The sequence below is a fragment of the Lacerta agilis genome, chromosome 5, assembly GCF_009819535.1.
Source record: "Lacerta agilis isolate rLacAgi1 chromosome 5, rLacAgi1.pri, whole genome shotgun sequence".
NCBI lineage: Eukaryota > Metazoa > Chordata > Lepidosauria > Squamata > Lacertidae > Lacerta > Lacerta agilis.
The window spans coordinates 40,548,614-40,564,754 of record NC_046316.1 but is presented as its reverse complement, the minus strand read 5'-3'; the positions used below and the strand labels follow the sequence as shown (position 1 = coordinate 40,564,754).

Genomic DNA, 16,141 nt, shown 5'->3' with positions numbered 1-16,141 from the left:
ACAATCCCCTTACTTAGTTTGATCTACAGGGTAGCTGAGAGAGAAATTTCACTTGTACCAATTGTTTTGTGGCATCTGTGATCTTGATCTTTATTGTGAATGACCAGCATAGTCATTATGTGCTGTACTTAGTTTTCTTTCCTTGAATTTTACTTTATTGCATATATGCAGGCTGTATTGTATTTTTCTTTGTATAAAGAGAATAGTTTCAAATGCTTCACTTTTTCCTCTGCACATTTAAAGGGTCTTAAAAATGACTTTGTTCGGAACATCTTGTGGACATTTGAAGATATTCACATGTTGGTTGGATCAAATATGCCTATATTTGGAGGAGGAAGATACCCAGCTGTGAGCTTGCGTCTCAGGTGAATTACTAAACACTTAAAATCGATGCAACATATTCTATAAAGCAGGCTAATTTTGCTGTCTGGTTCATTCTGTGTGTCTTAGCATGATGATTAATCATGGTTTTGTGAGCTAGGATACTGTTTATACTATGTGGTACCTATCACCAGCATTCGGTCTCTGGCAATCGTTCTGTTGTCTGATAAAGATTCTGAGTTCTCACTGACTTGAGGGCCAGAGTCTACTCAGAGTAGCCATACTCAGAGTAGACCCATTGATTTCAGTTGGCCTGCTTTGAGTATGGCTATAGCCACATACATATTTAATCTTGATTTGACTTCTTGACTACTTTGAGAAGTTATCAGAGTTACTTTGAAACCTTTAAACAAACCGTCATCTGTAAAGTGTTATAAATACTTTCTAAGGCCACAGTCCTATGCATGCTTACCTGGAAATACAATATTTTAATTAATCTCATATTTGCAATCTTCCTTGAGATTTTGAGAGAGGCTAGGGTAGAAATCAAAATATTGCCTGTTTAAAAAGCCTTAATAGATTTATTTCCTGTATTTTGATAACACTCCCTGCTCCTGTTGTTTTGTATTCTTTCTCATGTATTTCCCCCAAATTTTATTTATTTATTTATTTATTTATTTATTTATTTATTATTCAATTTATATACCACACTTCATCCAAAGATCCAAGGTTGGTGTACAACATTAAAAACATAATTTACATTGTCATAATAAAGACATAATACATGACATAATAATACACAGTATAATTTTAAAAATACTTATAATAGCATTCCCCCAGATTTAACAGGCCATAGATTATTTAATGGGCAAAGGCCTGGGTAAAGAGGAATGTTTTTGCCTGGCTCCTAAAGACATGTAATGATGGTGCCAGGCAATCCTCTCTCGGGAGAGCATTTCACAGACGAAGAGCCCCCACAGAAAAGGCCTGTTCTTGTATTATCACCCTCTAGATCTTTCCTGGAGCAGGCACATGAAGACAGACTTCAGATGATGATTTCAGGGTCCGAGTCAGTTCATATGAGGCAGTCCAGCACTTTGAATTGGGCCCGGAAACTGATGGGCAGCCAGTGCAGTCATGCCAGGAATGGTGTTAATATGCTCAAACCATCTTGCCCTGACTGCCGAATTCTGCACCAGCTGAAGTTTCCAAACAGTCCTCAGAGAACACATTGCAAGTAATGTAACCTAGAGGTTACCAGAGCATAGGCAACAAAAGTTAGGCTATCCCAGTCCAGATAGGGGTATAGCTGGGCCACCAGCCAAAGCTGACAGAAGGCACTCTGTGCCAAGGCCACCTTGTGCCCCAAGTGACAACAATGGATTCAGGAGCACTCCCAAGCTATGTATCTGCTCCTTAAGAGGGAGCATAACCCCATCAAGAACAGGCAGTCTCCCATCCATCCAGTCTAGGCAACCACCCAGTAACAGTGCCTCTACCTTATTTGGATTAAGCCTCAGTTTATTGGCTCTCATCCAGTCCATTACTGAGGCAAGACACCAGTCCAGCACGTCAGCTGTAACACCAGTAGTTCTTAAAGGAGAAATAGAACTGTATGTCACATAGGGTGTTTGTGTGTGTGTGTGTGTGTGTGTGTGTGTGTAAACGTGTAATCACAGTTCTTCCGCTTATGCTTTTCTCACTTCTGGCCTCTATACCTCACCTGGAGACTACTCTTTCTCCCTACAGGTGATTCCCTAACTTACTGGTTCTTAAAGTGTTGCCTTAGAAATGCTTCTCATAATTAAACTTTTTTAATTCACAGTCTCAAGCTTTTAACACAGTGCTGTAGCCAATACCAGAAAGTAAAAAAAGCAGTTCTTGTTCAAAAACCATGTGTTTTGTGCCTTTCTCAGCCTTTGTATGTACCCTACTGACTAAAATGTATTACAGATATTCTATGAATTTTGGACCTAACTGAACGGGAACAAAGTTTCTATTTGTAGATTTTAATGAGTCTGATTCATTTTTCTGAAATAACACTACATATATTTCTGTTTGTAGGGATAACAATAAACCAATTAATGTGCTAACTGGCATTGACTATTGGCTGGACAATTTGATCTGCAATGTGCCAGAACTTGTGATGTGTTTCCATGTTAATGGAATTGTTCAGGTAAGCTTTGAGTTCTGTTGCTCTGATTACTGTATTTGTTCTTGGTCAGTAAAATATGATTGCACAATTGTTAAGCCACAGTTTTCAAGCAGGTTTTTTCCACTTAGATGGCAACCAGTTTAGGGCATCATTGCATTGGTGTATTGAAAAGGAATATTTTGTTGATACTACTTCATAAGCACATTCAGACTTTGCAAGAGATTTTAGTGGGCACGTTAATAATGAAATTCTTAAACCACAACAAAAATATGAAAGGTGCATTGGGTTAGTGTGTATGACTGTTAACCAGAAGTTTGGTGGTTCAAACCCACCCAGAGAAGGCTGTGGGCCAGATTCCTGCATTGCAGGGGGTTGGACTAGATGACCCTCGGGGGAATGTTCCAACTGTACAGTACTATGATACTAAGAATGCATGGAAGGCAATGACTTCCTTGTAGCATAAACAATACTTCTAATTGGTTTTTTGTTTGTTTTAGAAATACGAAATGATTAAGACAGAGGATATACCCAACTTGGAAAACTCAAATTTCTCTACCAAAGTAATAAAAGATATTGCTCAAAATATTTTATCGTTTCTGAAAGCTAACTGTACCAAAGAAGGGCATACTTATTGGCTGTTTAAAGGTGAGCATTTTTCCATTTTTAAAAAGGTAACTTGCAGAATTACCATGATTTAAGGTAGGGAAGACTCCTAGGTTCATAGAAAATTGCACAATATATGGTGCCAGTATTTTTGCCTCTTTCCTGAGGGGTCTCTGCTGGGCACCTGGCAATGTAGATGGTGCCCCCTGCCTTCTTTCTTTCCTCCCTCCCTCCCCATAGCATGTGGTGGCAGCATGCTGTGTACACAGACTAGGGTGCTCCTGCCACAGACCCATGCTCTGTTAGACTAGGGGCAGCAACTTGGGCTGCTCTGGTAGCTCAGGAAAAGAGCAACATCTTATTGCAGTGGTACCTCTGGTTACGAACTTAATTCGCTCCGGAGGTCCGTTCTTAACCTGAAACCGTTCTTATCCTGAGGTACCACTTTAGCTAATGGGGCCCCCCGCTGCTGCCACCGGCGCGTGATTTCTGTTCTCATCCTGAGGTAAAGTTCTTAACCCGAGGTACTACTTCCGGTTTAGCGAAGTCTGTAACCCAAAGTGTTTGTAACCCGAGGTACCACTGTATATGCACAATGTATCAACAGACAGGAACAGAACGTTGCTCCCTCTTGTTTTTGTGCTTCCTTCATTCCTACTTTCGTGATGCTAGGAGGGAGGGGCTTGGAAGGCGAGCAAGGATTAGGGAAGTCAACTCAGATCACTCCAGCCATTCTGTCTCGCGTTGTTCTTTTCTTGTTTGATCATACTGGAGTGTGACCAAAAGTTCTAGTTTTTCCTTATTTTATTGTGGGACCCATACTTTTTCAAGCATACACTTATGGAAAAATATTTTTCTTTCAGCAAGTGGAAGTGATATCGTAAAGCTGTATGACCTGACCACTCTCTGTGAAGAGACAGAAGATAAATACCAAAACCCCTTCACGATGCCAGTGGCAATTCTTCTTTACAAGTAAGTATGCCTTGTATGGTTAGTACTATTTACATAGGAAAAGGTCTGAATGATACTGTTCGGCTTGAGGATTACAGCCCAAATCTATGCAATCTGTAGAACGCATGGTAGGGTGCTCGGCTTGTAGCCCCACTGCAGGAAGTCAAGAAAGCTAGCATTTCTCTGCTTCCATACTGGCGTACTTTGCCGTTGTAGCAGGCTGGTGGCAGAAGTCACTATGGGGATGCTAAGGAGAACTGCATGATATTGGTAAAGAACTATTTTGAAGCTGTATTGAGAGAGAAAAAGTGAAGTGGGGCTGAAAGTAGTTTTTTAACTTCACTGTAAGGCCAGCCAGGGCAATTCAGTGTCCCTCCATGCTGATAAAAATTTGTCCCAGGAAAAGTACACAGTGTTGGGATCAGAGTGATTTTTTAAAAACCCTCCTGCAAATGTCAGGGTAAAGCTGGTCTTAAAGGGGTACAAAATATATAAGCCTTGTTTTCTACTCAATCTGTTGTATTTCACGATGCATTTACACTAGAGGGTATGTTCTGTTTTCATGTTTCTCTTAGCATTATTAAATTTGAGAATTTTTAATATAAGGGTGGTGTTCATGTTGATGAAGCAGAAGATTTCTTAACCTTTCAGTATATTTAAAAGCATTCCTTCGAGGGGTTTTGAGTTGAAAGGGCAGAAGTAGAAATTGCAAGAACAATGATTGGAACAATGTCAAGTAAGGTCATTATAGCCTCCAGATATTATCATCTCTGTATAGTTATATCCAGAACCAGATGCAGTATTTCTAATAAAATGCTGTAGTTTAATATTTCAGTCATTGTCAAATATGTTATGACTATCTTGCCTTGCTTAGGATACTTCTTTAATTGTATGATGCAGCCTTTGTTGCAACTAAGGCAAAATTGATTTTTTTCTGGGAATGTGTTTGAAATAATGTTTAATACAACACACCATGTATGAAACTAGCTAATTTGTAAATAATAAATACAAAATTGATAACAGTTGTTTCAGTAGATGTTGCACGGTCAGTATGAGAGAGCCTTTATAGTTTGCTTTCTGTTCATTTTACTTTCTCTTAGAGTTGCTTGCAATATGATGTTGAAGAAAAACCAAAACAGGAAGCATTATGGTACTATCAGGACATTACTCCTTAACTGTGTGAAGCTGTTGGACAAGGGTAGACATCCTCAGGTAAGAATGTATTCTGAGGCAAATGTTTCAATACCAGTGATACCTAAAGGGAAAACACTTCATGGAGAGAGAGAGGTCACAACTAACCCCATCAGAATAGTTAATGAATTATGCGTTAATCATTTGATTCCAATGTACAAGTATAGGCTCCATATGCCCTAAGCAAAGCATCTGGAAAATTCATTATGTTCACTCCTCTCTTGCTCTATTCAGTTTCAGGAGAAATCCAAAACCATGTGCATTTAGCGTTATGTGAATGATCAGACGCAAACCTTGGGCTCAAGCACTCCCGTTTTTAGGTAGTTCAATAGATAGAGCCTCATGCTTTATATAGGGTGTGTATTTGGGTATGGGTGATGATCTGGGGAGGGGTGAGTTGACTGGCCAAGAGAGAAGGGAAATTTGGCTTCCGTAAACAGGGTGGTTTGCCTTCTGTTGGAGTGATAAAAAAGTGGCTTAATCTCTGCCTTGTACTCAGTTTCTTTAAAAGTCAGGTCCATCTCATTCAGTATTGCCAATATTGCTTGCCAGTGACTCTGACAGGGGAGCCCTAAGTGCAGATGCCAACGACTGAATCTGGGAACTTGTGTTTCTCTCCCCAAAAGGAGAGAAACTGATAGTTCCATTTTTTTCTTCCTTTCCTAGCCCCTCAGGTTCCATTTTTTTCTTCCTCACATTATCTACCTTTCCTTAACTTTTAAAGGCATAAAACTTTTCAAGGCATAAAAATGTTGGTGTCTATAACTTTGAGAAGCAACTTGAATTGATCTTTCCCCTTTTCTGAATAAAGATTATTGCTTCAGCAAACTACATGCTCTCAGAACTGTTCCAGCTTGATGAGCCAAAAAAAGAAGAGGGTGGCGAGTTCCCCTTAAATGGTAATTCTGATGAAAGCTACAGTGAGGAGGAAGAGGAAATGCCTGATAGTGATGAAAATGGTTCCTATAGTACCAGTTCAGATCCTCCTGATGACAACAAAGCAGTTGCTGTAATAAAATCAGTTGGAGAACTATCTGTACCTGAAAAATACAAATCTACTCATCAAATACGTGTAAGTTTTAAATGGCTCAATTAAGATTGAGATTATATTTTGTAATAAGACATAATCATGAAAATAGAATACCTTTGCCAGGGAAATTAGTATGAGGTAAAGCTTTCCCTCAAATGCCAGCTATCACCACAAGACTAGAAAGGCATAGAGGAAGGTGTAGGAAACTTTCACCGTATATATGTATTTGTCTTCCATAGAATAATGTATGGAAAGTGAATGTTTTTTCTTACATAATTTATTTCTGAACATCTGGGGTTTTCTGAGTGATGTTTTTGAGGAAAATAGCCAGGGTCAAACTTCATGAAGGGCAGTAGGTCTTGGGAAAATAGATGTGGCTGCAGTATGGTGCTCATTTAAATGTTTTCAGCCAGTTGTCATTAGCTTAGCTTCATTATATCCTAATAAGAATATTGAAAGCCTGAGTCCACAGCCCTTTTTAAAGATTTAACTTTACTGAGAACATAATCATTGATTATTCCTCTACCTGTAATGGCTTCTGATGAGAGGAATTCCTGTTGAATTCTTCTGATTCAATGGAGCTGTTTTCTTTTGTCTTTTCTGTGCAGCCTAGTTGTGCATTTCCAGTTTGTCATGACACTGAAGAAAGGTGCAGACTAGTGCTCAACTATGTTCTTGAGGTAAGTTTTGTTTTACTAATTGTTTTTATGCATTGTATCCTAACATCCTTTGAAAGTGCAAATAATAACTAAAAGGCTTTTTTCTTTTTGTTTAAAACAGGGCTTAAAATCTGTAGACAGCAGCATCAAGAAGGAAAGTGATCTTCCTGCAGCAGATCCCAGCACTCCCATTCCATTAAAGTATGAAGATGAATCAACAAGTGTTGGACCTGAGTGTCTTGAAAAGCAGATGGCCTTGTTTTTAGACAAAAGTAAGCTTGTCTCACTCCCTCTTCTCAAATTTAGTAGAATGGTAAAAAAAACAAAAAACTTTTTGATGGAAGCTTTTGGTCATCAGTAGCAGCTTCCCCCCCCCCTTTAAGTTAACATTATTTTTGGTGGTGTTTCCTTTTACTGTGCTCCTTCAGTGTTTTCATGGCTGCTTTATTGTATTTATTGTTGTCAACCTATTTTGAAAATGTTTAATTTTATTAACTTGTGCTGTTGAGAAAAGGCAAGTTATAAATGTTCAAAATAATTAAATTGTGCTGCCAATTAACCTTTTCAGTTTTAAGCTACGGATGCTATTTGCTTTATAATTTACTAGTGAGGTGTGCCCAGTGCTGCCTGAGAATTTTTAGAAACAAACAAACAAAAATGTGATTTTTAAATGGGTAGGGCAATTTGTGCATTTGGACCCATTATGCCAAAAAATGGTGAAGTCAAACCAGTCACATTTTGGCCGCAATCTTGATTCAAAATGGCACCCAGTCTCCAAACATCAAGTGAAGACCCCCACCCTGGGAACCGTTATGTGAGTTTTGACAACAGTATATCGAGAGGTGGCTAAACCTATAGAGAACAAACGATGCACCATTTTCCACGATATATAAGTTCCTATAATTAACCTTTACCAGTTAACATTCTAAATTTTAACTCAAAAATTCCTAAGAATGAATTGCTTTATTTTTTAATTATAGTGGGCTCATTTCGGGAAGTTAAACATTCTAGTCAGTCAGGAATGATCCCTGGATCCTGGCAGTACAAAATGAAACTTCAGCTGATCTTGAAATCCTCAAAGGCTTACTATGTTCTCTCTGATGCTGCTGTGAGTCTTCAGAAATATGGGAGAGCATTACGGTACATAAAACTAGCTTTACAGTGCCATGGTAAGTTGGAATATTTTTATTGTAGGTTCTAGATATAAAAAGGCAATTGGTTATAATACTCAGCCTATGTCTGCACTCTATATTCATGAACAAGAAGGAGCTGCTATGCACCTTGGACTTGCATGTTCCCCCCCCCTCCTCCTCCTGTAGCTGGGAAAAGAACTTTGGCGGAGTTTAGATTCACCTTCCATGACACGTGGCTTGTTACATACAGACAAAATATTGTGTATTAAACACTGGTTAGTTAGAGAAGTCAGCTATATAATCCACGGTTTGTAATTGACATATTTAAAAACTGACCAGAGTTTGTTTTAGACAGTCAGACCTAATAAGGCCTACAGACTGGAGAATTCCCAACACTGTTTTAAAGCCTTCTTTAAAAGCACACTTCCAGCACATTCCCTCTACACTCCGGTATTTTGAATTCATGTGCCCTTAGAGAGATTGCAAGGAATATGTGATGCATTTTACCACATTGAATAAAAAGCTGAAAAGAAGAGGTGATATAGCCCCAGAACCTGGGTGTGTAATGTTGCTCTAGCCCAGGGGTAGTCAACTTTTTTTATACCTACTTCCCACTAATGCATCTTTCTTGATGGTAAAATTTCTTTACCGCCCACCAGTGCTTGATGGAAGGAGGATTCAGCTTGTGCCTTAGAACCCCCTACCGCCCACCTAAAATCCTGAAACGCCCACTAGTGGGCGGTAGGGACCAGGTTGACACCCCCTGCTCTAGCCAATGTGCAGTTGTCATTCTCATTATATTTGAGAACACAGCTGTGCTTGGTACTGGCAATCTAAGTTGGCAAGTTTGAAATTGTATAAATAAGCATGCATACATTAATGCTTCCAGAAGTTGTTGCTGTTGTTGTTGATGATGATTTATTGAATTTATATACCATCCTATACCCAGAGGTCTCAAGGCAGTTCACAGAAAAGACCGTACATGTGCACACTTTATTTGTGTGGCTTCATATCAAAAAGGCATTCTGTTCACTGGCTTCCTTTCTTACTTCCCTCCAACTAGATACATATTGCTGCCTCTGCACGAACATGCTTTCTGAAGTACTCCTGTTTCTTTGTCAGAGTTTAACTCTTTGTGGTGATATCCAACTAATGCTGGCCCAGAATGCAAACAACAGAGCTGCATATCTTGAAGAGTATAACTATCAAACAAAAGAAGATCAGGAAATACTACATAGTCTTCACAGAGAATCCAGTTGCCAAGGTAATGATTTAGCGTCTGAATTACAGTGTATTCAGCTAATTGGTTCTTTATTTACTCCTGATATTTATACACTGCGTTTCACTGTACAGGATCACAAAATGGTCTACACAACAATCTGTAAAGCAATACATAAAATAATGCTATGTTTAAAACCAAAGGATACAGGTGGAACCAAAAGGTAAAGGTAAAGGCATAAGGGGCATCAACGCAGTTGTAGGTTGGGTTGTATATATTTGTAGCATAGTTTTTGGAAGATCCTCTTCAAAATGGGAGAGAGGCATTTGCAGGTGGAGTCAATATTCTTGGTCAAAATGCTGCTGATCCCATCCCTTCTTCTCCCCTTGCTCTGTCTTAAAAGACATGACAAATGCCTTGAACCAAAATATTATTTGCATAAACTGGTTTCATCTATTGGCAGCAGTTTTTGCTAAAGGTCTCACTAAACTGTAAATTACCATGGCATCCAAATACACACAGTGGTGATAAAACTATACGAGACAAATACAGACAATGCTGAAGTCCCTGTGGAATGGTAGTTTTCACTCTCTGGGTGTCCCCTGCTTAAACTACTGAGTACAGGTGTTGGATTGACAGCTGCAGGGTTCAGACAATTGCTCCACACCTTTGAGGAATGGGGCCATGTGAACTAGTCCCGCCCTTGTCACCATGCCCCATTTTCTGCATGTAAAGAAGGGTCTCTGTGGCTAGCAATCCTCTGTACAAGGGCAGTGCTTAACTGTGGCCCCACAACTGAACACCCACTTGCCCCGAATAGCGCATAGAGATAATTTCATTATTTCTAACCATATAGTATCACTTTGCAATGAATGCTTGAGATACTTGTGCAGCAGTGTTCCAGACAGTACTCAATATGAAAATGTCCACAGAAAGGTGTTTTTTTTGCATTCATAAAATTAAATCAATATAAAGTATTTTTATAACAAAAGCATTCATTTTGCAGAGCTTTTAATAGCTGTAAAGTTCTTTATACACGGATTATAATCTCTTGAATGGCTGTTGTCAATTGTTTTGAATACACTTTTATGGTTCTTTAGAAATAGCAATATAGCAAAAAATTACAGTGGTGTGTTAATTTTCTCTTCTAGTATTTTCTTGGGCTACTGACTTGTCTACAGATTTGGAATGCCAGCTTTCAATTAGCTGCAAATGCTATGAGGCAGCTAATGAAATTTTGCTTTTTAGTAATTTAAAAGGGCAGAATCCAGAACAATATACACAAGTGCTGAAGAGAATGGGTAACATCCGAAATGAAATTGGAGTATTTTACATGAACCAAGCTGCTGCTTTACAGAGTGAAAGAGGGGGCAAGTATATATATATATATCTTTCTATTTACACACACAGAGAGAGGGGGGGTTTCTACTGGTGTTTCATTTTTTGTTAGATATAGGACTTTAATTATCTGAAAAGAAGACGAATTGGAAGGTAGGGTGAAGCTACCCTAATCATGATTTATTGTGCAGTACAAAGCCAATTCAGTTTCGGAAACTGCCATATATATCCTAAAGTTAATTGAAACAAAAGCCCTGCAGTGGAGATGGAACCACTTCCATCACAAGGGACTGGTGCAGACTTAACATAACTATTGCCAACCACAGCAACTATTGCCTCCTCCTCCCCTGACACTTTTCCTTGAATGTCAAGCTGTGTTCAAATCTAGCTTAATACAGAACTTGCGTTAGTGGTAATCATTACTAATGTTTCGGTAACATAGTAATTTATTTAAAAACTTACAAATAAATTTGAACTTTTTGCTATGGGGTGGGGTAAACAGATGCAATGTGTGGCCCTGCAGCCCTGTGCCATCCCTTTATCATAGGTTAGGGACAGGCTGCATTACATCTGCTCTGGCCTGTACAGTTGCTTGGCACTAACACTTGGAATTATTTGAACTGAAAATAAGGATTTGAAACATTTTCCCCCCTCTCTAAAATGGTGCTGACCTATAAGCTAGAGGCCTAGATTTTGTTTAGTTTTTTCAATCTGTATGCCATAAATATGACCAATAGAGTTTTTAGGTACATTGGCTGATTAAGCATTCTATAGGCTTTTCAGTGTGTTTGTGGGAGGTGGGGTTGTTGGTTTGTTTTCATTTTATTATGTATTTTGTGTTCTCATTTTGTATTTGTATGTTGTGAACCTTTGGATGAAGGTCAGTGTACAAATTTAATAAAGAAGAAGATTTAAAATGGATTTCCCTGTTGAACACTATTTTCTTCAACAGGATTTTGCTAAATTTGAATATAATTAATTATTTATAGTGAGGGGGGAACTAAGATCACTTTGTTTTTAAAAGTTTTTTTTAATGCTGGAGTAGTTGGTGAAACATTGTCTTAGGAGGAATCTTCCCTTTCTGGAGGTAATTGTCCTTATGGGTTCTATAAAATTACATTTAATTCCTTTAATGTAGCACTTTTTGAGCCACTATAAATAAGATAATACAGTTCTCGCTGGCAGCCATCTTGGAAGCCATATTTAAGTATTTACTGTACTTAAATTTGAGAATGGCATTAAAATAGCTAATCCATGGAAGTACATACTACTGATTTCTTAAAATGTACCTCTTTCTCTTTCTACTGTTCTAGAGAACAAAACTGTATCTGCAGCAGAACAGCAACTTTGGAAGAAAAGCTTCTCTTGTTTCGAAAAAGGGATTCAAAACTTTGAATCCATTGACGATGCAACCAATGCTGCTCTTCTCTTGTGTAATATGGGAAGATTAATGCGGATTTGTGCTCATGCTCACTGTGCTGCTGCAGTAGACTTCAAAAGAGAATTTTCCCATGAAGAGGCTCTTTATTATAATAAGGTAACAACCACCCCAACCATCTTAAGATGATTGCAATTCCTAGATAAGAAGAGTAGGTCTCTATTGTGATTAGTGGATGCTAAACATACAGAAATCCTATGTTGCCTTTTTGAAATGAATATTTATTGTGTATTTCTTTTTTTTTTTTAAAGATTTTATTATTTTCCATAAAACAAAACAAAAGCAACATTAAACATACATAAACACAGTAAAAACAAAATACACAATCAACACTATAAAACACAACAATACCCTACAAAAAGAAAAAAGAAAACTTATACAAACCTTACTAACTATTTATCTTTGTTTCTCTACTTTTTTTTATCTTCTTAAAGGGGACTTCCCCTGGTCCCTCCTCTGTCTTCAAATACATATATACTTTTTAGGTAGCTTCATTTCTTTTCCCATTAACTCATACTCAGTATCTTAATGTTCTTCCAATTCATCTAAGCCAATATGTTATAAACTTATATTCTATATCTTATCACATTCTTATACAAATAAATCTATCACATCAAAATTTCTTCTCAAACCATTATTACTAACCTTAAACTTCTAAAGCCGATTCTTTTATATGTTTCTGCACAAATATTCAGACATTCAGTTTAACATGCTTAGCTAAATAGTCCTTAAATTTCTTCCAATCTTGCAACACCTTCTCCTCCCTCTGGTCTCGGATCCTGGCGGTCAGGTCTGCCAATTCCATGTACTCCATCAACTTCATGTGCCATTCCTCAATTGTTGGTATGTCTTCACCCTTCCAAGTTCTTGCCAATAAAATTCTAGCCGCTGTCGTGGCATACATAAAAAATACTCTATCCTGACTGGGTATCTCTTCGTTGGTCATGCTCAAAAGAAAAGCCTCTGGTTTCTTACAAAAGGTAATTTTCATTACCTTCTTAAGCTCATTATAAATCTTGTCCCAGAAGGCCTTTACCCCCGGGCACGACCACCACATATGATAAAAGGTACCTTTCGACACTTTACATTTCCAACACACATCCGACGTTTTAGAATTCATTCTAGCTAGCTTAACTGGTGTCAGATACCATCTATATATCATTTTCAATACATTTTCTCTTAAATTATTACATGCAGTGAAATTGATACCTTTCTGCCACAATCCCTCCCAGTCATCCATCATAATATTATGACCCACATCTTTTGCCCAATCTATCATTGTTGATTTCACCAATTCATCTTTCGTATGCCACTCTAGCAACAAGTTATACATCTTGGAAAGGTTTTTAAAGTTCGATTCAATCAGTTCTGTTTCCAGTTTTGATTTTTCAACTTGAAAACCAATTTTTTTGTCCAATTTAAATGTTTCATGAACTTGATGGTATTGCAGCCAGTCGGGGACTTGATTTTTAACTTGATCATAGCTTTTCAGCTTAAATGAGTCCCCTTCCTGCTGCAATATATCCATATACCGTAACCAACTTGCAGACATGTTTGGTCTCTTATAGGCCTTGGCCTCGACTGGTGATATCCATCTAGGAGTCTTTCTCTCCAGTAAGTCTTTATACCTAATCCAAACCTGGTACAGAGATTTCCTAATTATATGACTCTTAAAAGTTCTGTGGATTTTAGCCTTGTCATACCAAAGGTATGCATGCCATCCAAACATGTTGTCGTGTCCTTCCAAGTCCAACACATCTACATTTTCTAATCTAAACCAATCTTTCAACCAGCAAAAGGCCGCTGCTTCAAAGTAAAGTCTTAAGTCCGGCAGAGCAAAGCCTCCTCTCTCTTTGGAGTCTGTCAAAATCTTAAACTTAATTCTAGGCTTTTTGCCCTGCCATATAAACTTCGATAAGTCCCTTTGCCATAATTTAAAATAGTCCATTTTATCCAGAATTGGTATGGCTTGGAATAAAAACAGCATCCTTGGTAGGACATTCATTTTGATCGCTGCTATTCTGCCCATTAACGACAATTTCAACCTTGTCCACATCTCCAGATCTTTCTTTATCTCTGTCCACAGTTTTTCATAGTTATCTTTATACAGGTTGATATTTTTTGCTGTGAGATTGATTCCTAGATATTTTACAGATTTAACGAAATTGAGGCCTGTGCCTTCTTGTAATCTTCGTATCTGTTCTGCACTCATATTTTTACTTAAAACTTTGGTTTTTTGTTTGTTTAATTTGAAGCCAGCTACTCGTCCAAATTGTTCAATTAATTCCAAGGCTTTGGGGACACTGCCCTCCGGTTCTTGCAGGGATAACATCAGATCGTCTGCGAAGGCGCGTAGTTTGTATTCTTTCTCTCCCACCCTAATTCCTTTTATCTGTTTCTCTTTTCGTAGCATATTTAAAAGGACCTCCAGGACCGTAATAAACAATAAAGGGGAGATAGGGCACCCTTGTCTTGTTCCTTTTTCAACTTCAATTTCCTCCGATATCACACCATTTACTATTATTTTTGCTCTTTGTTCTGTGTAAATGGCTTTAATGCCATTTAGAAATCTTTCTCCAACTCCCATCTTTTCCAAATTCTTTTTCATGAACATCCAAGATACCTTGTCGAAGGCTTTCTCCGCATCGATAAACAGTAGTGCTGCCTCTGTATTTATGTTTCTTTCCAGTTTTTCTAGAATATCCACAATAATTCTTGTATTATTACTTATCTGTCTTCCTGGAAGGAAACCCGCTTGATCTTTATGTATATAATCTTTAAGCACTCTTTTCAATCTGGTAGCCATAACATTTGCAAAAATTTTGTAATCCACATTCAAAAGGGAAATTGGACGATAGTTTTTCATTTGCGTTCTATCTGTATCTGGTTTTGGGATTAGTGTGATAAAGGCTTCTTTCCATGTCTCTGGTGCCCTATCTCCTTCCAATATTTTATTGCATACTTCTTTCAAAGGCTGCGAAAGCCAGTCTTTAAGAGTCTTGTAAAACTTTGCAGTTAGTCCATCTGGTCCTGGTGCCTTTCCTAATTGCATGTTTTTAATTGCATCCTCAATCTCTTGGGTCGATATTGGGTGGTTGAGTGTTGTTAATTTATCCTCTGGGACTTTTTGCAGGCTATGTTGTTGCAGAAATCGGTCTATCTCTTCTTCTTTTATCCTTTCCTCCTTGTACAGTTGCTTGTAAAATTTTTGAAAACACTTTCTGATTTCCTCCGGGTTTTCCACTATTTTCCCATTCACTGCTAAATTACTGATGACATTTGCCTTCTGTCTTTTTTTCAGTTGCCAAGCTAGTAGTTTTCCACATTTATTCGCAGATTCAAATGATCTCTGTTTCATCATTTTTAGTTTCCATTCTATATCTTGATTCATAATTTTAGCATACTGGGGTTGTAAGTATTTAATTTCCTTTTGAATTCTTAAAGATTTGGGATGTCCTCTTAGTTCTTTCTCCTTAACTTTGATTAATTTCAACAGTCTTTCCATTTCCGCATTTTGTAATCTTTTCTTTTTTGCTTTTTCACTTATAAGGAATCCTCTCATTACCGCCTTACTTGCATCCCAGGCGGTTCTTTTTTCTACTTCCGAATTCCAATTAATTTGAAAATACTCCTTCATTTTTTTCGCGGCTCTTTCTACCAGCTTGGTATCTCTCATCAATGCGTCATCCATTCTCCATCTGAAGGAACCCTTGGAAACCATCTTGAGGGTTACCTGTACAGGATTGTGGTCCGAATAAGTCCTTGGGCCAATTTCTGCTTTTTGTATTTTCGGTGCCAATTCGTTCGATATCCAAATGTAGTCTATCCTCGACCATGACTGCTGGGATTCACTGAAATACGTTGCCTCAGTATCGGTGGGGTTTTTTAACCTCCAAGCATCCTCCAAATTTAAATTGTCCACCATTTCAAAAAAAGTCTTAGGTAGTTTCCCATCATTTGTTAATTTAGTTCTTTGGGATCTGTCCATTAAAGTGGAAACTGCACCATTAAGATCTCCCAGGCAAACTAACTTGTAGTCCAAATAGTCCAGCAGCAGGTCGTGTATTTTTTTTATAGAAAATTGACTTTCCATCATTTGGTGC

The 16,141-nt window shown here is 38.0% G+C and overlaps 1 protein-coding gene across 3 annotated transcripts in view; it reads left to right on the top strand.

Annotated features, from left to right (window-relative positions):
- The window catches only part of EDRF1 (erythroid differentiation regulatory factor 1), a 35,223-nt gene that overhangs the window by 8,901 nt on the left and 10,181 nt on the right, over nucleotides 1–16,141 (top strand). For all 3 annotated transcript variants that reach the window (XM_033149439.1, XM_033149438.1, XM_033149437.1), the window contains 12 exons: nucleotides 244–365; nucleotides 2,386–2,497; nucleotides 2,974–3,121; nucleotides 3,943–4,051; nucleotides 5,131–5,242; nucleotides 6,033–6,293; nucleotides 6,860–6,931; nucleotides 7,032–7,182; nucleotides 7,891–8,079; nucleotides 9,107–9,307; nucleotides 10,414–10,632; nucleotides 11,914–12,137. In XM_033149439.1, the coding sequence (XP_033005330.1) occupies nucleotides 244–365; nucleotides 2,386–2,497; nucleotides 2,974–3,121; nucleotides 3,943–4,051; nucleotides 5,131–5,242; nucleotides 6,033–6,293; nucleotides 6,860–6,931; nucleotides 7,032–7,182; nucleotides 7,891–8,079; nucleotides 9,107–9,307; nucleotides 10,414–10,632; nucleotides 11,914–12,137 (1,920 nt within the window). The remainder of the gene's footprint in view (nucleotides 1–243; nucleotides 366–2,385; nucleotides 2,498–2,973; nucleotides 3,122–3,942; nucleotides 4,052–5,130; nucleotides 5,243–6,032; nucleotides 6,294–6,859; nucleotides 6,932–7,031; nucleotides 7,183–7,890; nucleotides 8,080–9,106; nucleotides 9,308–10,413; nucleotides 10,633–11,913; nucleotides 12,138–16,141) is intronic.